Source organism: Vanacampus margaritifer, chromosome 3 (genome assembly GCF_051991255.1).
Source record: "Vanacampus margaritifer isolate UIUO_Vmar chromosome 3, RoL_Vmar_1.0, whole genome shotgun sequence".
In the NCBI taxonomy this organism is placed as follows: domain Eukaryota; kingdom Metazoa; phylum Chordata; class Actinopteri; order Syngnathiformes; family Syngnathidae; genus Vanacampus; species Vanacampus margaritifer.
In genome coordinates, this window is record NC_135434.1 from 16,417,626 (window position 1) to 16,445,177 (window position 27,552).

A 27,552-nucleotide genomic window follows, 5' to 3' on the forward strand; every position below is an offset into this window, starting at 1 on the left:
GATAGCCCTTAATCACACAAGAGTCTCAAAGGGCTTCACATGCCCACAGGAAAATTGGGTTACTCAATTAACCCCCAAAACTGGATGGCTTCGTTCGTCATTAATTTTATTTGACCCAATTTTTTTTACCTAAAAAAAAAAGTTGGGTAAAATAAATAACCCACAAAGCAACCCCCCAAAATTGTGTTGCTTTTTTGTTTATTAATTTAATTTGACCCAACTTATAATTAAATAACCCACATACTGTAGCAGCCCATTTTTGGGGGGTTGTTTTGTGGGTTATTCATTTGGCCAAACATTTTGGGTTAAATAACTCAAAAAGTTCCATTCTTAAACCAATTTGGGTTATTTTTGACTCGGCTGTTTTTAGAGTGTAGGATGCAACTTTGGGTCTATGCTTGAAATCTGCCTTAGTGATTCTCCGGGAATGTTTAGCCCCTGGCTACGCTTCCGAATCGACTTTTTAGGGGGGTGAGCGACAGAGTCCCTGACAGAATCAACATTCCACGCCACCCTAACGCTCAAACGTCATCCAATTTGGACCCTTTCAACTTCAACTTTAGAGCTCAGCTTTTGAACACTTCCTTTGTACCTGAACTTATCGACCCACCTGTCAATCAGAGTTTTGGCCGTAACAATTGAAATTGAACTTCTTTTACGATTTAAATGACCTGGTTTCCTCTGCTCAGTTACCCAGGCTATTTTCAGAAAAAGCTATTGACGGTTCCTTTTGCTATCCCTTCTTTTCGAATAATCGAGAAGAATTAGATAATACTACTGCTAAAACTGACTGTCATCGGTAAAGAGCTCTTCTCTTTTTTTTAAAGGCAACATATAATAAGATTGGCTGCTTGCAGCCTCCAATTAACTTTTTGTTTCTCAGTGAGCAGACATTTATGGAGGGAGGCAGCAAAATGCACCGCAAACACTCATGTGTTTTGGTTTCACTAATATGCACAGTCCTTTAAAAAATAGGGGGGAGAAAAATGCCAACGGGTACCAGTTAGCCCCATGGACAACATGAGTAGCCTATGGCTCGGTTCTATAAATAGCTCAACAGTGATGGGACACTGCGAAGAAGAAGAATTTATTTATTTATTGAAACTTGTTCTATGTTTTGTTTAAAAAAATGTTCAATAGAGGAAAGTGTTTTTAGATTTATTTCACACAAATATTTAAAAATAAGTAATTTTAGTGGTGTAATTTTAATACAGTTATATCACAATATATCTGCTCATGGTTATCGTACCGTAAGAATCTAATATCGGCCCATTTCTATATGTGTTGCAATCCTTTTAGGCCACCCTGTAGACTGCACCCTGGACACAGTTGATCACATGACTATTGTTCGCAAAGCATTGAGTCAGAATTAAACCGGTGCCAGCTGTGTAAAAATCAGCCCACCTGAAGAAAGCTATTTGGTTAATAAAGAGGGAAATGCAGAACATGGTCTTTTTAAAATACAACAATGCAACATAAGTTGCCATAAGATGTTATGAGAGGATACAAATATACTTGGTCGTAATTGTTGTATTCACACCTTGACGGATATAACTAAAGACCAAAAATACGCCAAAGAGCCACACAGTAAATGCCTTACACTTACACAGCCACAGTAACTTCAAAAGTTTGACCACAGTTTTAAGTACAGCTACGAGCTATTTCTAATATTTTGGTTATCATCCACATGGAAACATCAAACTCCAGTGGAAACTTGGTTTCTAATCTAATCTAATCTGAGTCTAAACTATGTTAAAGTTTAAATATGTGCAGCTGTTTTGCTTTCAAGTGTCAGCAGTCATGGATGCCTTGCTTAAACTTATTTTAATATCTCAGTGCAGCATCAGTCCCTCTCTGGGAACCTCAGTCGCTTCCAATTTTTTAACAGCTGTCCAACTTTTGGAACAGCAACATTTAGACTTTCAATTAATGCAAACGCTTCAAATTCCCGGAAGAATGTAGTACGTCTCAGCCAGATCTTTGATCCTTAGGCAGGTAATCCCTTGTAATGTAATCTTGATGTGTCCTTGTATATGGATGGCATGTACGTAGTGAAAGCATTCTGAACCTTTAGTTGAACCCATGTTAGCACAGAGCTGTTTTCATTTTGAACAACTTTGAAAATCTTCATGGTCACCATTAATTTTTGCCGCACTTGATCATGTTTTAGCCTTGTCAGATGAGGTGATTAAATCCATCCGCCAAAGCAGTTGTCACTTTGAGTAGCGCCGCATACATCATAATATCGCACGGTGTTTAGTCAAGAGTTGGCACAATTCTTTTATTAAGTGAAGTGACAGGGGGCATGCCACAGTTAGTGGGAAAAAAAATATGGTTGATTGAAGTCACCGTTCCTCTGATGTTCCTCGGTCGGGTGCTGATGGCGGCGCTCAGATGTGATGAATGCCAAACAGAGTCCGATGAAGTGATGAGTCACAGAGGAGTGTGTGTCAGCAGCCCCAATGAAGGCTATATTTGTATCTGACCAGGATGGATAGTGGAAGAGGGATGCTCCGTGCAGGGTGCGGGTGGTGATGGATGAGGAACGAGCCAGGGAAGGACGAGGCATGAAATAGAATGAGGATAAAGGACAGTCTTGGCCAGTGTGGGGAGGACGAAGGTGACTGTGAGACAGAGATGGAGAGACTGATAGTCTGGAAAGAATGAGGGTCACAAAGACACTAACCGACTCTCAAAATTGCTGATGTTTGCTGCGCTCAGCTGCCCTCTGGCTTCAAACTTATATTTGCATTTAGTCAGACAATATCAGAGACGTTTATCAGGTAATTATCCTTCTCCAGCTGACATGTGAAGGTCTTTCATTTTAGGGGAAATTTGGTATATTATATGCAGACTATGCTTTGACAGTTAAAGGGATACGACCACATGTTTTCTGGGTTTGGTTAACAAAATGAGCCATGATTGGTCATTACCTATTCATCTTCAGTCAACAGCAAGTGGACAATTTTGAAAGTGGAAGTCAACCTTAAACATTTCTTGACAATAATATGTTATATGTGACCTCACTAGTCGAAACATGAAATTCTGATTAATATTACATTTGTGGAATGAAGCAAAATCCAGTCGTTTTTATCTATCACAGGGGGCGGCCATTTTGTCACTTGCTGTCGACTGAAAATGACATCAATGTTGCTGGTGAAGAAGGATTGGGGAAGCCCACTCACTATTGGAATTATAAAGGGAAATCATATTTGATTTTAATTTAATTCCACTTAAAACATAAAGCAAAGTGGACTTGTTGTGGCAGTAATAATTCAGACACATTTATTTCTCCAAACATTTGTTGGTTCTTCTCATCTCCTCAATCGGATTTCTGGTGGGAAGCACTCACATGAGGAGCGAGGACCAAGGAGGTTGCAAATAAAAGGATAATAAAAGAATGACATTTGGCGGTTGACGGTGACTTCTCACAAAATAGTCGTAGCTAATTATGTGTTTTATCGTAAATGTTCATTTTCTTGCTGCCCACAGCCCCCTGAACAAAATCAGTTTCCTTGCCTTACGTGTTTTGTCCAACGGACACATTCAATGTGTGGTTTTCAGTTTTCCGTGGCTGCAGTTTTAAGTGCCAACTGCTGCAAACTGAAACCACTATAGCTGAGTAGAGCCCAACCAGTATTTGTACAGAAGAGGCGTTGATCTTCTGATCAGATTGCTGACTTCTCTTCTACATATTGGTCAAAAAGCCTTTCAAAGTCACGCCCACATTGTATCTGGGATTCCTATCGTATGCTATTTCTGTTAAGCTTAGTCCTCAGTTCATTTCAGCATTCACACACAATTTCCGCTCAAATGAACATTTCTACGAAATGTCACCTTATACAAAAGATGGCTTTAACATAAAGACAGTCTCACTCTTCATTGTCACAGTACTGTAAATGCTTCCACAGCTAGCTAAAGAAATGTCTTCTATTGACCTTCCAAATGGTCATCTAGACTGGAAGCCCTGCTGTGGCTCTGCAAATTACTGCTGACTTGTGGGTAAATGAAGCTTTCATTCAGGCTGTGAGCTGTCACGATCGCTTTGAGAGAAGATTGTAATCATGCGTGCACGCGTGCTCGTTTACAGTACCCCTTTTCGTGAGCGTGCACAAAACACACACACATACATACACAGAAGGATCCATCAGTCATTGAGTCACGCTGGTTGTAGCAGCTGAAAGGAAGAGGTGTCCTATCCGTCTCACATGGACTTTTTCCATCAGCAATTAGTCTGTCTGTCACTCCTCATGTCTCCTCGCTTGACTGCGCACTCATATTTCTTCCTGTCTGTCCTGGTGGTGTCCGAACTTTCTCGGGTTGTCTTCCTGTCTTCAGGAGTCCAGCAGTGAGATGGGCTGTTACTGAGCCAGCCAGATGGCAAGGGCTAACCTGAGACTGCATGGAGACTTGAACCAGGGCAGGTCTACTGGCCAATCTGGTGATTGTGGTGGCAGACAGCAGCTCTGTTGGGAGTCTCTTATCAGCCACTGCTTATAGGGGAAGTCAACCCCAACAATTATTTACACTAATATGCTCTATGCGGGCTCCACTAGTCTAAACACGGCTATCTGCTTACTATTGTGTTTGTAGAACACAAATTAAGCAGCAAAATCCACCTGTTTTTTATCCATCTCAGGGGGCGGCCATTTTGCTACTTGCTGTCGACTGAAAATTACGTCACAGTCGCTCAGGGCTATGGTAACGACCAATCATGGCTCAGCTGGCCAATATCACATGACCAAACTTAGAAAACAGGTGAGCTGTGATTAGTCAGTCCCTGAACAACTGTGTTGCGATGTCATTTTCAGTCGATAGCAAGTAGCATATTCCAGAAACACAATAGCAATCAGAATACTGTGTTTGACTAGTGTCGCTGCATAGAACACGCTATTGTAAAGGACATTTTTGGTTTGACTTACCCTTCCCCCACATAGCCAGCCATGCTAACTAGCTATCTTCAAAAGTGAATCTGTTGCTCACAGATATGAAGTCATGCACCCAGTGGTTGAGCTTGTGTCCCAGTACTCATGAAAAGTTTTGCGGTGGGCTCTGACAGGAGGCTGAGCCAGAGTGGGATGAAGATGATGCAAGTGGAAAAGTCAAACCGCCAAAGAAAGGGAGCCTTGACAGCAAGGGAGCAAGCCGGCGGGGGCGGAGAGGCTTCATGAGTGTGATGAGAAGCGACTGGAGTGTCCCTGTCCTTGGGAGTGGAGTCAAGCCCCCTTACCACTTCCTTCTTTTGCCACATCAACTATGTGATGTGTATCAGTAGCCCGAGGATATCCTGTAAGTCACCTCTTAATGAAGGATCGCCAAGCATAAAGGGAGCTTTACATAACCCTTGTTTCAAAGGAGGCAGGGAGCACAGATGTTTGACTCAGCCCTCTCCAAACACTCGCTGCATCTAAATTAAGTCGTCCCGCTGATACACGAGAGCAAAGCCCGAGCTTTCGGTGTGAGGGAGGACTAATTTTGCTCGGTGCTGCTTTCCCCTAATTGCGCCAATCATTTTCCAGCCCGTAAGTCAGATGTTGAGTTGAAAGAGAGGCCTTTCTGTGTTATAGGGCTAATTTAGGTGATTAACACCTGTTTTACCAAGATGGATTAATCCAAATCCCACTTTAACCCCTTTGATCTAAAGTCTGAGTGATTTAGAGTGGACTGGCCTAATCCCTTCACCACAGTGACGAGAAACTACTGTAACCTGATGGAACAGCGGGTGCCCCGCTACAATATGTGCACTGTTCTCATTACGCCATCATTACTTTCGACTTTTGCTTTCTTGTAGTGAGAAAGGATGGATTCATTATAGAGTCTTTTTGTGCATAACTCGTCTTCCTATCACATTAAAAGGGTTCATTTACATTTGATACGCTGGCACGGGGTTAGATCAGTAAGAGCAGTGAGAGCTGTCACTGGCATAATAAGCCTGAAGCATTAATGTATTATAGGCTGATCTCCACGTAGGAATGTTCTGTCGAAACAAAATCTAAAGTACGAGGTCTGGCTCTATCTTATATTTGTAATTTAACAATTATCCGAACAAAAGGATAAGCCACAGAAGGTTGACTGTAGTTAAATATTTGTGCAGTAATTATCTTCCCGAGACATCATCAGTCATACGTTTAGGCTTTTAATGTGCTTATTATGATTACCAGGCTGTGGTGTGTGTGACATGAATGAGAATATGGAAACGTGTGTGGGTGTATAATGCTAACACATGACTTGAGAGGGGAAAAAAAACGGAGGGATTGAAAACACAAGGACAACTTCTACTGGATGATGATGGTGAAAAGGAAGGTCTTTAAAAAACACACACACTATGAGTTTTGGTTTTGGTGGTTTCTAAATGAATGATTGTAAATGGGCGGATGACACCACAGCATGTTTTTGTGTGCTTTTAAGTGTGAGAGTGCATTTATATTCATCTCCATTGAAGTGAATAGACGCAAACACATTTGAATACAATGTCCTGCTGCATCTCCATATTTAGTGTGCACACTGGTGAGGACCACACAGGATGTCAGGATCATGTATTCTAGTTTGTGACAGTGTCGTTGCTGCCGCAGACGTCAAACCTCAGCACCTATTTAACTGCCGGCCTGATTTAAACAATATGCTGGGACTTTTTCATGCATGTCCCAGACCACTGAATTATTAAACACATGAAAGCAACATTTCTTTGCACAACATCTCACAAATCTCCTATTGAGTAACTAGAGGGGATAAGCGAGCCCTTTTTCATTAGTATAATTGAATAATTGGAGGATGGGATGGAGAGAATAAAGAGAAAATAAATCTTGATCACTCCTTCTGAGGAATCTTTTGATTAAACTTATCTCGAAAGAAGCAAATAAGCATTTTTATTATTGTGCAGTGAACAGAAAAGTGCAAATATATATATATATATATATATATATATATATATATATATATATATATATATATATACATATATATATATATATAATATGAGTGCTGTTAAAGTTAAAGCGTTAACTGATTAATTAATCACAAAAAAATCTCGCATTAATCATGAATTAACGCAGATTAATCACTATAAAATTTTACCATAGATTATCCTTTAGCGTGACAGCGGATGAGAATTACATGCATTAAGGTAAAGTATTTAATAAATGTTTGCGTATCACATTTAGAATATTTGTTCATGTCAAAATATTGGGGTCATTTTTTTCCATTTTAAATTATGCAAGTAATTAACTGATTAGAAAAAGAGGTGGATGACCTTGTGCAGTGGATCCAAAAATGTTGAAGACGTCCTCATAACATTAAATGTCAAAAGAATTAACACATAACCGGTGCTCTTCAAATTTGGCGGGATTTTTTTTAAAAATAAAAAGCCTTTTTATTAAGCAATTAATCATGATTAATTAAAATTATAAGATGTGATTAATCTGATTAAAAACATTAATTGTTGAACAGCTCTAATATATATATATATATATATATATATATATAGATACTGTAGATAACGTGCAGGCTCATCTTCATTTTCATCAGTCTCTGTCAGCCAGCCTCGCTTCATAGACGGATGTCCTCTTGTTTTATTTTTTTTATCTTTCCTATCATAACTTTTTCTTTCTATTTGAGTGAATTACATCGTCAGTCATTAATGGCAGTATCTGTTTTGTTCTCACCCCAAATATAGGCTGGGTAGAATAAAAAAAGTAGTTGGTGCACACATGAGTAGATCTGGTACGGTATGCAAATAATGTTTTCACATTTTTGCCTCTTCGTGAAACATTTTACTCTCGTAAAGGATTTTTTTATTTTTATTAAACCATTATCTTTTAAACTGACCTGAAGTTACTAAATACCGTATGTGCCTGACCCATGGACACATTTTACAATTTCTGCATTCTCAAACAAATGAATTCATTACTTTTATCCCGATGGCACAATGTTACTATAAACAGCCAAGACAATACGTGTGCTAATGCCTTACTACCCTTGACACTTCCTGCTAAGCCTCGACTCTCTTTGAGCTGTTTATGAGAATGTCATAAAGTGTCACAAAGCCTCCGGCTAAAACCAGTCAGAGTTTTCCACTGTATGAGTGATCAATTGTTTTGCCTTCATTGTTGTCCGCCAGAAATCTGCTTCCCAGATGAATCCCTGTGTCCCTCGTGGACACGACTCGGTACCAAATAAGATTTAAAATGCTTTTCAGCTCCCCTATCATCAGCCTTTGCCCGGGGCATGTTGGGTGGTCGCTACGTATGACCTTCTCAAAGCAGGACTCTCTAACATCTAACCCCATCTATCCTTATTAGAGGACATAGATCTGAGAGAGCAACCGCAGTGACACAAGGCCCAGCTGGAAAAAAACACTGTGCAGGGAGATATCCTTACAGTGCACAGAGCCGTGTGTTTGTTTGTGTATACATGTATGTATGTGTGCGTGTAGCTCTGCAGATATAGGACCCTGTGACTCTGAGATATGCACAGGCTCATTAATTATAGGCTCTCATTATCCCCCTTAGGCTCCAGACACTTAATCAGCACCAGGCTCCGAGACTCACACACACACACACACACTCTGTCCAAATTCTGACACGGCATCACTAAAATTAGAGTGCTGTTAAAGAGGTGAATGGATGCGGATGCAAGTTATTTGTTTCAGTGACGTACGACACAAAAGGGAATGCGGGTGTCATTGCTGTCCAACACTTATTATTTTTATGTTGTGAAGGCTTTGCAAACGGATTCAAGTCATCTGCCATGTTTCATAGTGGAAGCAATCTGTCAAGCACTGTAAATGCATTTCCAAGCTAGAATTTATAATTCATTAATTTTCAAAGGGTATGTCTTAAAGGAATACAAGACTTATGAAAAACCAACCAGCTATTCTGTGATGTGGTTAAAAATGGTCAAGTTATGTTGAGCGATGATGATTTTATAGCACTTTTTATGAATATTTTTGCATTAAGTACAGTATCGGCCATTTTGGATAGTCACGTGATCAACGTGACGTGTCGCGTGCGTAAAACACGCATATAGGACATGGCCGCTAATGACAACAAAGCCACTCACGAGGAATTCTTGCGTCCCACGGCGGACACCAAAGGTGGAATTATGCCCTATAGCAAAGAAGCACTTCTCCAAAAGCAGTACAGCCACGCAAGACCCGCCAAAGATTTGTGTCAACAGCCGAAAGCGGGGATGAAAGTGGCCGTTAACAACTCATTCAGCCGGCCGGCTCATAGCAACTCGAAGTTGGGGACCGTCTACAAGTTGCATGTTACAGAGGCTCAAATTCACCATTGACATTGTTTACTCTGGAAATGTAATTTGTGAACGGTCCCTAACCTGGACTGTAAACATCCGGGTGACTTTTACTCTGCTAGGCCATGCTACATGTTGTGTGCTAAGCACGCTTTAGCCCATATTAAGAGGGGCCACCCGCCACCGCCCCCACCCCCACTCATATGACATGAAACCTGACGTGCTGAGGATTTTACTTTGATCAGAATTGGCGTTTTACTGCAAATTACGTCAGCAAACTCCCATTGAAATTAACGAAGGCGGCTTTCAGTTACGCACGGGATACGTCATCACGTTCACGTGACCAGAATAATGATGTTCACCACGGTATTTTCTTATTTTGATACTTAGCCGGTTTAAAAGAAAATTCAGGGAATAAGATGCCAGAGAGATTTGCACTTTTACTCTTTGTACACAATGCCTAATGAGTTATAAGTCTTGTATCGCTTTAAAAGGTTTTTATAGTGTTTCTTATTTTCAAATAATTTGTGTTCTGTCCGCAATTAAAGCTAGCGGACAGTAGAGGACTCGTGATTATGTACATGGGAGACATTTTATCACATTGTTGTGTTTTTGGAGGAGATTTCTTTGCCTCGAAATATTGACTGCTGTAATTAAAATGCTGCTCGTTATAATAAAAGAAAACGGGGAGGTTATGGCGCCCAGATAGCACACGGCAACTCTTCACTTGGAACTTAAGAGCACTAGTCCGTGTGAAAATCAATTAGTTTAAAAAAAATCTGGAGAGCTTTTTGGAGTACTTTTCATCTCATCTCAGAGTTTTGTGTATAAATATATATATATTTTCTCCCTCTCAGCTCCATCTGAATGTTGCATGTTGGCCATTAATATGCAAGCAGATGCAGATACACGACGCATGCTGGCAAAGGAGCTGCTGCATAAACAGTTGAGGACTGGTGGATGGTTTTAACACCAAATTCAATAGCAAAGCTCTCGGTCTAGTTGTTGACTGTGTACTGATGCCCGTCTTTGTGTTGATGGCCAATTAGGACTAATGAGTCCTTGAGGCAAATTGTCATGGTCTTCCACTTGACTGCAGAAGCGGTTTGCCATGTTTGCATACGTGCATCCGCTGGATGTCAGTCATGTTAAAGAGCATGCCATTGGAGATGCTAGCCTTTGTCAGAAGGGGTTAAGTACAGTTTACAAGTTCCTGTAAGGTAAAGATAAATGCTCTTAATTCCTGAAATCCGTACACAAATCACCTGGATTGAGCTTCAACAAATGTTTTCTCAAGGCACTTTTCATATGGAGACACTCCTTATGCATTACAGAGACCCCACGGGACCCCAAAGCAGCAAGTACTGTGGTTACTGAGGCAAGGACAAATTCCCCTTTTAGCATGAAGAAACCTTGGATAGAACCAAAGGGGTGACCCATCTGCTTCGACTGGTTGGCTTGAGCGAGAGAGGGACAAAATATGGCGGGATGGAGGCTGGGATGAGAGAAAAAGCAACAGTGTGTTAGCTAGATCAGAATTATAGATAATAAAGTACTGTAATTTTCATATGAGAGAGTAATTTAAGCCTGCTATGTCAATATTGCTGCTCTGATCCCTATTTCACACATCTGTTCTGCTGGGAAAATTAATTAGTAGGATTCATAAACAGCATATGAAGAAGGAAGCTTGGTACATTATGGACTACATTTTTTGGTCTATCGCAATGTACTTGACTACATTTCAATGAATGAATTTATCAGCTAACGATGCTTATACATACGTGTTTGTGTGTGTGTGTGGTCTTGTTTTTGTTACAAAGTGGGGCCAACATTTCAGGATGTCACAGAGTTGTGGGGCCCACCCGTCTATGTGGGGCCATTTTGCTGGGCCCCACAAGTTTAGACCTCTTTTTGAGGGTCAAGACTTGGTTTTAGAGTTTAGGTTTGAATTGGGTTATGGTTGATGTTAGGGTAAGAAATAGGGGTAGGCAATCATTTTTGATGGTTGGGGTTAGGGGAAGGGTCTAGGAAATGCATTATGTCAATGAGATGCCCCCACAAAGATAGTATAACAAACCTGTGTGTGTGTGTGTGAGCGTGCGTGCGTGCGTGTGTGCGTGTGTCCAAGGCTCGAGGAAAAAAAACATTGCGGAGAAGTTTTGCAAATGAATTACTTCACTTGAGGAGCAACTTTCTAATTTTGTAGAGCTTTTTTTTTTTCTCTGAATCATGGGTTTTATTAAACAATAAAAATGTGACAACAAATAAAAAATTGGTTTACTATTTAATATACAGTTGTGCTCATAAATTTACATATCCTAGCAGTACGTAAATTTAGGAGCACCACTTGTGAGAAAAAGGCTTAAGGCACATAAAATTCAAAATACTGTGACAATTGTTTTGATATTTTCTGAGATTGAAGTGGACATGACGGTCTGTCATTAAGCTTTTGTACATGTACAGTTGTATATAAATTAGAGCTGTCAAACGATACAATTTTTAATCAGATTAATCACATCTTAAAATTTTGATTAATCGCTTAATAAAAAAAAGCCTTTTTTTATCCCAAAAAAAATTCCCACCAAATTTGAAGAGCACCGGGGTTGTGTGTTAATTCTTTTGACATTTAATGTTATGAGGACGTCTTCAACATTTATTGATCCACTGCACACGCTCATCCTCCGCTTTTTCTAATCAATTAATTACTTGCATAATTTAAAATGGAAAAAAATGACCCCAATATTTTGACATGAACAAATATTATATTATTAAATGCTTTACTTTAATGCATGTAATTATTTTTATTGCTCAAACTGTGCTACCTTAAACGTAGCCATCCGCTGTCACGCTAAAGGATAATCTATGGTCAAAATTAATAGTGTGATTAATCTGCGTTAATTCGTATTTAATGCAATAAAATCTTGGGATTAATAAATCCGTTAACGCTTTAACTTTGATAGCACTAATATAAATATATATGTATTTATTGTGATTAATTAATCCGTTAACACTCTAACTTTGACAGCACTAATATAACTATATATGTATTTATTGTGTATAGCAGCATACTTTATTCTCTTGCAAAGCTATATTGATTTAAAATAAATAAATAAAAAGATGATGTCATGTAATTTGAGAACATTTATTGTGCATGCCCCAACAATCCAAATCAAAACTCAGGTCTCTATTGTGCAAGCAAACAAATATAAATATTTTATACTACATCAATACAGTATCTACTTTGAACCTTATAGGCCACGCCTCCTGGCTGAAGTACGGCATAGGATGCCGCGATTCATTTCCAGTTTCCTGTTCTGTTTAGTGAGTACCTAAACCTTTTTACCTCCAGAGTCCAGAAACGTATTCGTTTACCTGCCATTTTGCTGTTCAAAGTTGAATGTTGTCCGTTTTAACGTGGTTCCAGCGACATCTGTGAAAAGTGGACTCGAACACCCTAGCACTTTCCGTTGTTAAACGCTAGCCGTGTCAATTTTAAGTTATTAGCATATCTTCTTCCTTCCTCAGAAGGATAATTATCATAAATGTATCTTATTCGTCACCACGAAGGTGATGATTGCTGACTTCGGAGCGACTCCGCAACATAGTTAGCCGCGGCAGAAGCTCATTGCTAGCTAGCTGGTGCAGCATAAAGTAGCTGTGATACGTGATGTCAGCGGCGCAGCCCAGCAAAGCTTTTTGGGATGTCTCGTCAATGTGTTTAAATGAGGCACATTTGGAGTAATCTTTGAGTGGCAGTGATAAGTGAGTGTGTCCATTGTGAAAGGCCAAAAATTGTGCTTAATTCATCACAAAGTCTGAGTGGAGATATTTGCCAATCAACTGGACAGTAGAAGCACAGCTCAAAGTATACTGGAGACCAGCGTGACCCATCTTGTATCCACCCACCCTCAATCACAGCACACAGTGGAAACATTTTTTTTAAGGGTGAGCTTGGCAAGAACAAAAATAGGAAGCACCCACCCTTTTTTCCCAAACAGCTCCAAGGAGTGTAGAGTGAAAGAGTTGATTTTTTTTGTTTCCCTCTGAAGCCTGGAGTCTGATTTCCTGTGCGGCTCTGATTGGAAAAGCAGAGGCATGCAGTGGGAGCCACTTCTGGATGGAGATGCCAGATGACAGGCTCCATTCTGGGTACATACAGAAGTGGCCTTTGATTGATCATCAAACATATGCCTTTTATGAAAGCCTCTCATACCTGTTTTACAATGTCTCTGTGTGCTTGAAAGAGAACATAAATGTTCACTTTGGGAGCTGGGGCTGGACGTGGGGCGGTGCCAGCAGGCACCAGTAGAAAGGTGCCGTTTGATTATTTATTGACCATGTAAAGATGATATTTATAATAATTGGAACAAGTTGTAGATGGTGTTACATTAGCTGGTGCCCCCTTCCCTGTTTTGCTTGGGTGCCATCTGTAGGAGGTAGTGTCCAACTTTTGTTCGTGTTCAGCCTTGTGGATTACCAAGTGGACCCCCTGAGCACAGCAGGAGTTCACCCATGTGGCCATATGTCAGACCAGCCCCTCCTCCGGCTGGTCTTTTGTTATCCGAGTGACCCCGACGTGCACCCTGTACCCCTGTGACCCATCATATTGACCACACTCACAGCTCCATAGAGTCCATTACCTAAACCAATTTAAATCACAACACTTATTGTTTAAACTCCCCACACTACCATTCCATATCGACCACTTCTTTCATTTGCCTTTCTGCTACATTGAGATAACACCTTATGAATGAACCGTAATCCTGTTACAGTATTAATTCGGTCACGTATGCAGCAACATGGTTCCACATCGATAATTGCTTGGTTATTGCTGTGTTTGGGGATGGTGCCAGTAACTGCATTGAGTTATTTTTCTTCTGAGCAAAACATCATTATTTACAGGTAGTTAAAATTATTCAAAGTATGTTGAGTGTGAAACACTTGTAGATGTTTTGTCATTCTTGACAACTCATACCAGAATACAATTTTGGGCAATAGTATGTGCAGGAAGGCTGCAGTAAAATATTACATGGTGCTCAACTTATGACAGCTGCTCTAAGCAGGAAAAACAAGGACATAAACAGGACTGTAGTTGTCTTCAGAACCCAAGGCCTCAGCATCCTTCATGAAGACTGCAGTTTTTGTGGCAACAATTCAATCTTCTGTTAAAAAAAAGAGAAAGCTAAACAAGGACAGCAGTCTCTATGGACGGAGAAGTAGGCTGCAAGTCACAGTAGATGCTGTGTGTGATGCTATTGTCATCATAATGTTACCACAGTAAAACCATGCTACCCTTTCATGTGTCTGTCAGGCAAAATGACCTGCATTTCGCTGACGAGTACAAATGAGCCAGTATCAGAAGTGTTTTGTCAGAGGTATGTTTATCCATTCAACAGGTGCCGTAATAGGTTCACACTGCGCAGACCATAAAGGTATTGTCATATGAATTTATTGCCCAATTAGCAACCTGGTAAATACAAGATTTGTATTTTTTTTTTTTTTAAAGGCTTACACATGATACCAGTTTGATTGACATTGTTTGAACTGTATTAATTGTGCAATATGTTTATAAGCCAAGCTGAAGAAAGGCACCTATTCACACCTATCCGTTTATTTTTATGCTCTGTAATCCGCCTAAACTTTATGCTAAGGTGCCATGTTAGCAGAAGAGTAGTTAGCGTTGGTTGGCCACCAGCTGATAGCCAGCTAGCATGACAGCAAACAACAGGTTAATGGTAAGATTCCAGTTGCGGTCAGACATGCAGGTGTGAGCATCCTTGAAAACAGGGTGGTAAACTTCTCAAGATGATGCGGAGAAAGGTTGGAATTTGTAGATATTTAACATATGTAGCATGTCATGTTAAACTTTTAGTAATAAAACCTTTGAATAATACATGCATTGTGAATCACGTGCAACGTGTACTGTATTGGCCAAGAGTATTTGCTGAATGGGATGAACTATTGCAATGCATTGATGAATCAATACTTTTACTCACCTGTACTTTAAACATAAATTTACCCTCTTCTTCTAATATGATAGTTGTGTATTCATAGTCTTGATTGTACAGAAGAGTATGAGTCATAAAAAACAAAACAAAAAAATCCCCCAAAAGAAACACAACTAATACCATGAACATTGTTATTGTGTTCCAATACACATATCACCATCCAAAATCAACAGGGTTTTAATTTACCACAGATTTCCCAACTCATTCATGATTATGTGTGTCCCACAACCTGCTTTGGTAGACATTGCAGTGCATGGCAATATTTGATTAAAACTAAAAATAATAGTTCTACTAATCCTGTTTGGATTACAAAGATTCACCGGCTCCAATTACGACATTCAATTCTATGCAAGGTAAGGCTGGAAAAGGCTAGCTGTAAGGTTGAGCAGACCTACATTTACACAGTGTTTTTTTTGTGTGCTTATTGGTGGATCTGAAGCAGAACGCTTCCCCTGTTTGTCCATGAATCTGTCTTTATTTCACACCATTAATCTGGGCTAGGTCGGCGCAAAAAAATCGGCAGCGCTTTGCATACTGCAATTAGTAGCCCATTCATTCATAGCATATCTAAAAAGCACAATGACAAAACTATCTCTTAATTCTTTATAATTCTGAATGCTGCTTTTTACTTCCTGCTTGCATTATGAATGTTCTGGATACGTGCACATTTTATTGCATGAAATCATGACGGATGGTATGAAAAACAATAACTTCTCAGCCATGTTGTTTGCTGGCTATGGTTAAAAAATAATGAATATTGACATCGACAACAAGAATCAAATTTTCTACTCTAACAACAGATTCTTATCAAATTTGTATTTGGACATGAATCTTGATGACCCCTGGCTTCCACATAGCCCTACCACTGTTATTGATTGATTCAGTTTGCTGTCAATATTGTAAATTGATTAATGGACTGCTCCCTCTAAATTGTGGGCTCTCTTAGGGAAAACTTAAGGAAAATAATAATTAAATAGCACTGCATCAGCTCCAAAAGATGCGGGCCCACCAGGCATTTGCCCTGCATGCCAGATAGATAGTCTATCCCTGCTAATAGTGCAAAACACACATGTTTTTGTTTTGTTTTTTAAAGTGAAAACAATACACATAGACCACAGGTAGATATATTCTGCTTAAATAACTAGAAATGTTCATATTAAAATGAATACATTACCAAATGCTTTCACTAAATAGGATTTTTATTAGCATATTGTTACATAACGTAGCCATGTTATTAGGAAGAACACTGACTTACGACTACGAATGTGAGAAGAGGCATACGTTAAACCATTTCTTCTTACAATAATATGTTGTATGCAACCCAACTAGTCTAAATATGACATTCAGATTAATTGTTATTGTGATTCTGGAATAAAATCCTCCTGTTTTTTTCCATCTCGAGGGGTGGTATTTTGCTACTTTTTGTTGACTGAAAATGACATCACAGTTGCTCTGGGTTCACAAGCTGAGCCCTGATTGGTCATTACCTGAGCCCTGAGCACACTCAACAGTGAGTGGCAAAATGGCTGTGAATTTTTGATGCTTTATTCTTATTCCACAAACACAGTGTTTAGATTAGTGGAGCTGTATATAACATATTATTGTAAATATATGTTTTGGGTTGGCTTCCCCTTTAAACACAGTGTTTAGAATAATGCAAAAAATAATAATCCTGACTGAGCCATATTTTTGGTAACACAAGAGAGTGTATTCATTTTCATTGACTTTTATTGTGTGTCTTTTTATTTTATTTTAAATACCATTCAGTGCAATTTTTTCCGTTATTGAAAACATGTGAACCAAAAACCGTTTTGGAATGCATTAATAGCATTTGAGTTCATTTCAGTGGGTTACGGTCGTTGTGTTGAAACACAGTTATTTGAGTTACGAGCTTGGTCACAGAACGAATAAAACTTCCACATTCACAAGGTACCACTGAAATTGGAACCGGCGGCGCTATGACCCTGCAGTTACTGCTTCCTCAGTGAGTAAAGAGCGAAGGGAAGGAAGTCATCAGAAAGCTCCAGTCCAGTTTGTTGCTCTTGCACGAATCAGTTTATCCTTCCAGCTCCTCACAAATTCCAGGGATTTTTCTTTTGGGGTTCTTGCCCCCTCCTCTCCTGAAAACCCTCCTCTTGTCTTGCTTGGACTCTTTTTTTTGTTTTGTAACTGTTTCTCAACGAGCACATCCGGGAAAAAGTGTGTCTTCGCCACTGGTAAAAAAAAAAGCGAAGGATTTTTACACTGTGATGTATATTTCTACATTTTGAGACACACACGTCTTTTGCTTGTTTTCCTTGGATTCAAGAGGACCATCTGGACGCAGTCTGACGGCGTATCCCACTTAGGAAGACGTTTTGACAAAAGTTAAAAACGGATTTTCTGGCTTGGAGCAGTCGTGGAGGCATTGAGCCTTACGTACCTCCAGCCAAGGGAGTGGATCCACAGCGGATCGCTGCTTTGGATTTACGCGCACAAACCATCGCGCGCGCACGCTGACAACCGACACCGTGGCCGTGATTTCTTCACCGAGTACAAGTGGATTTAAACCGTGTGCGAGTCGAGTCTACCGCGCTGTCTAGCTCCATAGAAATTGCCGCAAACTGAGCCTGGCAGTGGCACATCTCAGCATGCGTCGCCCTATGGAGAACATGTGAAGTAGCAGCAGCATGACTTGCGCCCTGGATTTCCCCCAATCTACATTCCAGTCTCCTATAATATCTTAATGCTGGCCCATTTTGGTTTACAAATATGATGAAATGGCAGCCCCGGAAGAAGGTGAGTCCCCCCCCGCCACCCCATACACATTGTTTAGCCAATTATGGACATACTGTACATCTGTGACTCACAAGTTGGAGAGAGGGCACATTTTGGAGCTCAAAAAGCTCAAGAATGGTAAACTTTAACCACGACATAGTTTACATTACTGTTCAGTTTTATAGGATTATTACAGATCTTTATTTGTTCTTACTTTAAAGAAGCATTGAGCAATTTAGCAGACATTGGGCAGATGTGCAGCCAAGTCTGCAATGCATTGTCAGCACAGTACAGTGCAGTACAGTACAGTACCTTTGAAAATAACTTTTGAAAAAAGACAATTTAATGGCTTTTGTAGCCAAATAGAAGATGATACATTTTCCATGTAAAATGATTAAAAGAAGAGTTGCTACCTTTCACCACCATTTGAAAAAGAAAAATAGAAAACAAAGCGAAACTAACTGTTTCTATGGATTTCTTCCTAGCATTCTTTCATAACTCACACTCATTGCTATCTACTATGGAAACTCAAATCATCTGGAATGTATAAAAATGTGAAGGCACTGAAATGGATGTTGTAGATTTTTTCCAGCAGGGGGCGCTTGTCTGACAAGCAGTGGAGAAATTGGGTTTAACATAAAAAGCTGTTTTTAGGAAGTCACACACAAAGACAACATTAACACCATAAATATACATAGCGGTAGTAATAATCTATTAAGTTAATGTTTAGAAATGTTATATGAACTTTATCTCCATGTTTTTTTTTTTTTACTCAGACAGCTGAGACATGCTGCAGCTGATGTTCTTTTGAGCACTCGTGACTAGTGCCAGATGCACAGTATAACTTACAACTGTGATGGATTATAGGTGATGATCGTTGACTCAATGTGTTTCAACTTCTTAGCCCTTCCACATTTATTAAACGTAGTTGCTAGTCTCAAATAAAGAGTCATTAATGCGGATGATTTCACCTGAAAGATGAGCTCAAACGTTTTGGTGGATAATGGAGAATTATCAGCAGAGAGTGTAAACGCGGTGTGAGCATTTGGTAATGAAGTCTACAGCTGTGTAGCATATCTGCCAGAATCATCAGTGGGTCTCTTTGAGGACAAAATGCCCTTCCTCAATAAAGAAAGTGTCATGTAAGCAATGTGAGGTCCGTGTTCAAATATTAGAACAGTAACTCTACACTTCATATGCCGATTCTTTTCTAATATTGTGTACTGAGAAAATAGACCAAGTAACTAATTAGGAAGGAAGAAACATTGTTACATCACTGTTTTGGTGTACTGTAATGATAATTAACCTGCTGGCGGTGTGAGACTCATACAGGATGTAAGAGCTTGTGGCATTTGGTTGTTGAAAATGACAAAGTAATGTAAGAAATATCTACGTGAATGAAACTTACAAATTATTGTTGCAGGTAAATTACAGACTTTTGGAAAGTGTTGTATACACACAAATTTCACCAATTATTAAAAAAAAAACAATTTCAAGGAAGCAGTTAAGTTAGATGTACCTTCATAGAATTAGAAAATAAAGAGAAAAAAAAAACAAGCACAGCTGTGACTTCATTTTGTACGGAATAGTCGTCATTTAAATATGAATCATATTTTTAACCAGTGTTATGGAACACACAAGATGCCCTGGGAAAGATCAAGCTCTGTAATTTGTCAGATAGCTTCTAAATCATTTTTACAAGAACACTCACAATGCCACATTGCATTGCCTCAAAACCAAGAACAAAATGTCTCTTGACCGATAATAAAAATAGAAAACATCTGGTTAAATATCAAGTGAACCTTGTCTATCATCCCACAGAGCTGTTTGTCATGTCATGTTTGTGGTGCTAAATCAAACCTACTGTATATCTATCTATAACAGATTCACACAGAGTGAGTCATGCCAGTAACGTTCTCTTATATTGTAAATCTCTTCAGGATCATGTGCCTAAATTGGGTGAGCCATCCCTGGTCATCCCACACTGTAAACAAAATAGCAGTCTTCAAAATTCTGAATCCCATGACATTCCCATAATGTGTATATGTGGTGTGTTTCCTTGGCTGTAGACAAAATGCTTTTCCAAGGATTTCCGTGAAATTGAAAATAGGATGCTGGAATAAACTAGAGGGCTCGAGATTCTAAAGGAAATCTGAATGCAGTTGCTTGATGACAATATTTTTGTGGTAACAATCAAATGACTGTCTGTGGGTATAGTCCACTTCATGGATGGATCACAAATCTAAATGTGTTAGAAACATGAGGAAGGAATGAACTAACATTCTGAAAAGATAATTGGCCCTCCCTCCTCTGGCTGCAACATGTCTGCCCTGCATTAATTAATACTTTCTGTATCAATAGCTTTTTTTGTATTGGCTCATCAGCAGGTGGAGGCTGACCGTTTATGTATAGCGTACACTTCGTTTTCTGTGTAAGATGCTGAAGAATAACAAATGACCTCCTACTTTGTTGCAAAGGCACTGCAGACTGAAAGAAACCTAATTCAACGAGGCAGGGAGAGATGGCGCTGGGGTTAAAAGGGCCCTCAAATCAATTAGAGGTGCTGATAGAATCTCCCTAGGTCACATTTCTACTGGAAAAGTGTTGGAGATGGCGGTTACAAACTCAACATATCTTGATTCCATCACATGAGGGAAAGTGAGCTACTTGTGTGGCTGATCTTTGTGCTTGCCTGTTAATTGTTAATTAATTGGAAATGCTGTCATTGGTTAGCAGTTGCCCACTAATGTTTTTGTGTGGGCAGAGAACTTTGGTCAGTTTTAACCGGGGCATGCTAAACTTGTGTGTTTTTGTAGCAAATTTGTGTTCGACAATGTAGTAGTTTTGCAATTTAATTTTATTTGTGCTAAAATTATTATTGAGACCAGATTGTTTTGTTAAACAACTTTATTGGTTTGTGTAGGTTTACATATCGCTGGTGTTAGGCCAGAACGTCTTAAGTCACAATCTGCCAAATGTAATATTTAAAAAAAAATCTATACCATGTCCACACGTGGGGGTTATTTTTCCCAAATTATTGATCAATCTAAAGTGTTGACAAAGGCTTGTTCTCTTTGTTGATGCAATGTTAATAATGGTTGAAAAAAACAACAACGTTTTTGGTGTCCTGAAAAGTGATGATTTTAGAGATACAAGATTTTGGCCCAACGGCAGCGATATATTGTTCGAAGTGGTTATTTTGTCGTGACCGGCAACTCTTCACCTAGCGTGATTTTGCCATGTATTGCGCAAGAAGTACAAGTACAAATTCTCGACATTTTCATTTATTTATTTTTTAACATTTCTTGCAGCCAGTCGGGGGTTGTAAATGATCCCTTTTGTTTCACGTCTTTATTGAAGAATTGAACAGTTATGCAATTGGGACGGCCACAGCTGTCTCTTTTCATGAAGTTTTCAATTTGTTTTGTCACTGAAAATAGGCTTTTATCGGCATTACGAGCCTACTATGCATTTCATTCACTAGGTAATTGGTTCATGACATTGAGAGCAAAATTATAGTTTAAAAAACACACAGGTCTCAATTGATGATGATTTTACAACATTGAAGAGGCTCAGAGTTGCCGTTGATAGGCGTCATGGCGAGTGGAAGTAAGCTTGTCTTTGGTAGCTACTAAGATGATGTGACTTTGCGATGCTAATTGCTAAGCTAAGTGCTTGCAAGGTATCCATCTCGATGACGGTGACGGCGTACGGCGATTGACCAATCGGAGCATTTCAAGGCAAAGTAACGCTAGCAGTAGAGTTTCCGGTGACGGCGAAATAACCACCGTCTAGATTAGGGATGGTGAGATTTGGTCTTCAAGGGCCAGAGTCCTGCAGGTCTTGGATATTTCCCTTCTTCAACACAGCTGATTCATGATCAGCTCATCAGCAAGCTCTGCATAAGCCTGATAACGATCCTGTTAATTGGAATCAGCTGTAGTTCGACCTTTAAAACCTGCAGGACTCCGGCCCTCGAGGAGTTTGCCATCTCTGACCTAGATTGTTGGACAACCGGTGTTCATCTACAGACATTCATTTCTACTTTATTTCTGGCTCTGTTTTTAAGTCACAATTTTCAGATGTGTGGATGCAAGTGACACTGTGACCAAGTCAGTGGAAAGTTTTTTTGTTGTTGGAGTTACTAGATGTGTAATGGTGTCCACACTGATGATATAAAGCCGCCTCACCTGTGTTTGACAGGATGCCACACTCATGTTTCTGAGGTCAGATACTCTGTATGTTCACCAACTTTTTCATGAATTATTTATGGACTCTGTGGCCAGTGAAAAAAGGAGGGCTTTTCCTTGTAGTGCTTCATAGGTCTCTATGATGTGATGTCTGTGCCAGTGGCACCAAATCAGTTTGGGAATACATGATACTGCAGTTAAGCAAAGGTATCAAAAGGTGCTGGAAGAGAGTAGTAAGTGGGTAAGGATGTCAGCAGAAGTCATTTAGAGCTGAGACAAAGGTGCTCTATATACCAAGATGATACATTGCTTTTGGTATATAATGTATTAGTGTTTTATCTTTTATCCTTCTTTCAGTTTGATCTAAATTGGAGTACCGGAATCTGTTGCTTCTATGTTTAAAGTAATGCACAAATTGGACTGCAAGATAACTGTGCTTTTTCTAGAGCGACCAAAAGCTCCCAAGCTTAAACCTCAAATGTCAAGGTTACTAAAGCAGTGCTTTTCATGCAAATACTGTACTCTAATGATACACCCTTGTACAATTTAAAGCTTAGATTATCTTGGAATGCAGCATTGAAAGCGGTGCAGGAAAAACAGATATAGAAGGAAATCCTCCTATATTACCCTGATTTAAGTGTCAGAATGTTTTGAAAAAATGTGGCTCAAATGGGTTCAATATATTATTCTTTGGTGTCTGTGTTGGTCGTAACCTTTTCATGCGGTGATGGGCAAAGATGGAACAGAAGGCTTGATGCAAGGGTTGAAGATAAAGAGATTCATCCAAAGATTTATGCAAAGTTTTAGATATGCAATTCCTGATTTGAAAGCACTTTGGGGAAGGTTATATGCTTAGGAAAAGATAGATATCGAAGATATGGATTGGGAGTTTAAGAGTGAAAAAATGAGGGACATAAATAATGATTGAGACAGATAGCACCTGTTGGTTTTTTTTTTATACTACACAGTATTTTTGGCTCAGCATGTCAAAGGAATTGGATGTGGCTACAGGACCGGCCTTCATGGCCCTGGCATCATGGGATGTAAAAAATGTAGTGGTGCGCGGGGTGGGGACCGGGCCAGGTAAGCAGGAGGGAACTGCGACTCAGCAATCCATCTGAAATGTTAGTGCCTGACTCGTGGTGCCGTTAATCCCAAATCCGTTTCTCCCGTTGGGAAAACTGGACAGTGATGGAAGACGATGGGAAGAGCTGCCTCGAGTACAAGGCCAATGCACATTAGTTTGCAGTACACACAAAATGCAGGTTTTTGCCAGGTCAAAATACACCATCTGAAACAATGGATGCAATTGTGACTGGGCCCATCCTGCTCTCATTAATCCTCATTTTTTGGAGCTGTATCTCACACAATGTGTGTAGAGATGGATTTTTGGATCGCGAGTAGTAAATGTGAAAATTGATTTTATGTGTGTAACCGTCTATTTCCATGCTCTCTTCCAAGCCTGAGAGCACCCATTTCTGATTTACCACAGTGTTACCACAGTTTTCTTTTACCCTCCAGTGCCCCTGTTAGAGCAAATGCTACTATGTTTGAGTTTATCGAGGTCATTGTTCCACGGGTGTGGTCAGCTGCTCAGGAGGTGCCTGCCTCTGAGAGCCTCCATGGGGAATAAAAAACAAGACCTGACTTGATGGACCAGATCAATCGAAAAACATTTCCTGGGTCTCTGATGTGGAACTGACTTCTACTTGATTCCTTTCACTGGTTAAGCTCCTGTGGTGTGAACTCAGCCTTGCATATACTGTTGCGAGCCAGAATTTCATACACAAGTTGGCTTGAAATGTATTCGAAAAAGGGCTGTCAATGGCACTTGAGACATATCCCTTCAACGTACGTCTTGAAAAACACACATACTTTTCCCTGTTTCGCAGCATTTATCAGTGTAGAGCTGCCAAAACCACAGTCCTACATTCTTTTATAACTCCTACTGGACTTAGTCCAGTTGGCGGGGTACAGAATCGGCTCAGTCCTCAGGCCTTGCAGCTGTCTCCAAGTGATGTTGTTTTGGATGTTGTGACCGACTGCTAGAATGCTCTTAGAGAGTCTATGATCCAGTTTGGATTGAGACGTGAAAAGCACTGCTAATGCCACCCTGCCACCAACTGACGCCCACTAATTCCATTGCTTCTTTTGCCTAAGAAAGGATTCGAAAGCCCTTTATTGAAGGCTGAGCAAGTGTGACCGTTGCAAAGTTATAGCCACACATTTATTTTCTACGAGAGCTCTTGATTAGATTAGAAATATTTATTGAAGATGAGCAAATAGGTCAGTTTGGTCAGTGTTTGATAGAACAAAAGATCACCTGAGTCTTGAGCTCCTTTTTAAGCAGTTATGAAGGAACTTCTTTTTTTTTTTGCAGTCAGCCAGTGTAGCAGACACACACTCTGGCCTAACAGAGTATGTCTTCAAGGGTCACAGAAACAACCAAGCCCGGAGCGAATTGTTTTATTTCCCAGTACCAACCCTGAGTGATCTTGAGCGGCCTTGCCTTAATTTTCATGCCAGAGTGGCTAGGTTTGTTTTTTGCTTTCAACTACTTGCCATAAAATCCTGCTGAAAAAAAAAATGGCTCAGAGTAGTCTTCTCTGTCGGTGTCACCCGGTTTTCTTTCTTTCTTTCTTTCTTTCTTTCTTTCTTTCTTTCCCCAGCAGTTGTTCATTCAAGTTTGAATGTATACTTTTGAGACTTGTGTTTATGACTGTGAAGCTATATGGGCCAAGAGCCCTTCCATATTCTTAGTGGGTTTGTCTCCTATGGGAGAGTCACATTTCCATTTCTACTAACAAGGCAGGCAGACAGGCTGTGACTGACAAGCAGGCTGAAAGTAACGAGGGCTGAAGAACAAACCAAACTGTGGTGCACCCACATGCTTCGCTATCTCAAATCATTTCATACCTCCAATCATTTTATCCATACCGCAGGTTTAGTTGCAGCCCAATAAAGCCATAGTGATCTTCAATGCATTCAGCGGCTTTTGTTGTGGCATATTAACTTGCATGCATTTTGGGATGTAACTTTAACCTTAAGTCCTGAATGACACCTCCGACTTCTGCTTTGCATTTAGGCACAAGTTTGTACACAAATGTGGAAAAACAAATGTGGAAAATATGTCTTTGTTTTGCTTCAGCCGATGCATCATAAAATGTCCTTTTTTTGTTTGTCTTGAAGATGGTTGCCTTGACAAGTGAGCAATATCTTGGTGCCTGATAGTATGCGATGGATGGCAACTGCAATGTTATCATCCATCTGAGAATCTTGAAATACTGTACCAAAAGCGTTATATAAGGGAAGTACCATTTACCTTCTGTCCTAGAGTCTGACATTTCCGTTTTCCACACTTCTTCCTTGGTCTTTATTTTAGTGACTTGGGGTCAGAGACCATGTAAAACATTAAAGGCCATATTGTTCAGCAATTTGGAGAGTGCTCAAATTACCACTGTGAAATCTGGAGCGTCAACAGCCTTTTAAACATTTGACCATACTACACCAGTTTTAGTGGTGATATGTAATGCTACATTAATGCAAGGAATGCATTTATTGCCATGTAATTTTTGTTGCCTTCGCCACCTGTCTAGGAGCTCAGATGAAGTCATGCTGTACAGAACATGTTCAGTGGTGGTCTGTCTTCTTCAGGTAGATGTGGTGTGCACTCAGTTCAGCTGCTTTAATGAAGGTTATAAAAAAAAAAGGAATATATAATCACTCTGTGGAACAAAACACCACAATTTGGCACACGCTAGTCGAATAAATGCTTCAGGTGTGAAATTGTCGTCCCAAGTTATATTTGGGAGCACATGTTGTGACCCTCCTCTTCATTTTCCCATTTACAATGTTGTCCCTGTTGTAATGAAGACTTGCATTGTTACCACCGCCAAGAGGGTTGTATTATCATCTTTCTTATTTGTGTGCAGGATTAGACCAAGGCTCTTAACCCATTTCCACTAAACCTTTTGTGGAAGGGCGTGTACGGGCCAAGGAACGGCCCATTAAATTTTGACAAGGAACTTTCCACTTTTGGGAACATTGCAAGTTATTCATGAATATAGCAAACCCCCATTACATTTACCGTATACAAGCAAGTCCGAGTTTACGCTTTCAGTGTTGTACCATGTTGTGCCGTAATGTGCTGTGTAGCATTGAGGTCTACTGGAAGACATGCTATGGTAAAAAAGAAAAAAAAAAGAGCCAGGGAAGGTCCCCTATTAATCAACATTAAAAGTACAGTACAGTACAGTTTGTGTACTGAAGTAGCAGTTTGGAGGGTTATAATAACCCTTAGCCCATTTATAGTGTTAGCATTAAGCTACTGTACTTTTGTTTTATGTTTCGGTTGATCATTCTATTATTTTAATGTGAAATGTTTAATTCTATTTTGTTTTGTGTCTGTTTCACAATAAACTTAAACTGGGAGAGACATCCAAACATCTTGAAGCAAGCACGCTAAATCTGAAACGCTTTGCATCTTATTTGGAGAACTGTGCCTGTCCCAGACACATGTACAAGCACACGCATGTGTGTACACACACCATTTAGTATTGTAGGATTGCTTTACTCTGCAGATACTGAACACATCTCATTCACGGATGTTGAGTGGTTTTGCAGTGCTCGTTATTCATTTGGCATAGTCATGCAGCCTTTTTTTTTTTTTAAATTTAAATCCAAGTGTGACTGAATCGCCTCATCAGACTCGAGCCAACAGCAGGAACATCAAACAGTTGAAACTTCTGAAAGTACTCATTTTGTTGTAGTGCAGACAACAGTGACTGTATTATTCATAGCTTTGTAACGAACACCTGGAGCTCACTATTGTGGTCTTAAAACTCCTCTGAATTCCCATTCATTATAAGATACGTATTTAAGGCTGTTGCGCATTTACTTACTCAGATGTCTTTCACTCAGTTTTCCATCATCCATCCATCCATCCTATCCCACAATTTCATCTTCATTCCAATGCTGTGCTGCTGCTATACCCATGCTAGTGAAGCAGCGCCTGAGGGAGTGCAGGTGGAGGCAGCCAGGATGGTGGCTCCTCTGAAGCACATATGCATGGGAGGACCCGTGGGAGCTGAGTTTGCTGCCACACCACTTAGTGAAACTGCAGCAGAAGATTGATAAAAAAAATACATGTACTGTATGGAATTTATTGTTTATAAATTACATTTATGTAAAATGTAACAATTTTAAGGCAAAATTAGTGTTATTGTAAATAAAGTTTTTTAAAATATATATATTTGGTCAAAAACTAGCTTACGTATGCAGCCCACGAACATCATCAAATTTGGAGTTTGTTCAGCCTTCACGGTGGCAACCTTCAGTTCCTACTAAGG

The 27,552-nt window shown here is 39.8% G+C and overlaps 1 protein-coding gene and 1 long non-coding RNA gene across 4 annotated transcripts in view; one reads left to right on the forward strand and one right to left on the reverse strand.

Annotated features, from left to right (window-relative positions):
- The window catches only part of LOC144049219 (tetratricopeptide repeat protein 28-like), a 199,605-nt gene that overhangs the window by 50,120 nt on the left and 121,933 nt on the right, over positions 1–27,552 (forward strand). Inside the window, exon 1 of one of the 3 annotated variants that reach the window (XM_077561934.1) lies at positions 17,264–18,035. The exons of the other annotated variants lie outside the window; for them this stretch is intronic. Within the exon in view, the coding sequence (XP_077418060.1) occupies positions 18,009–18,035 (27 nt within the window). The 5' untranslated portion in view covers positions 17,264–18,008. Of the gene's footprint in view, positions 1–17,263; positions 18,036–27,552 lie in introns of those variants that run through there. 3 annotated transcript variants of the gene reach the window in all.
- LOC144049220 (uncharacterized) lies at positions 17,112–17,984 on the reverse strand. The gene is made up of 3 exons (XR_013293516.1): positions 17,680–17,984; positions 17,537–17,600; positions 17,112–17,470 (listed from the first exon to the last, which is right to left on the reverse strand). It is a non-coding gene; the product is annotated as an uncharacterized LOC144049220 (long non-coding RNA).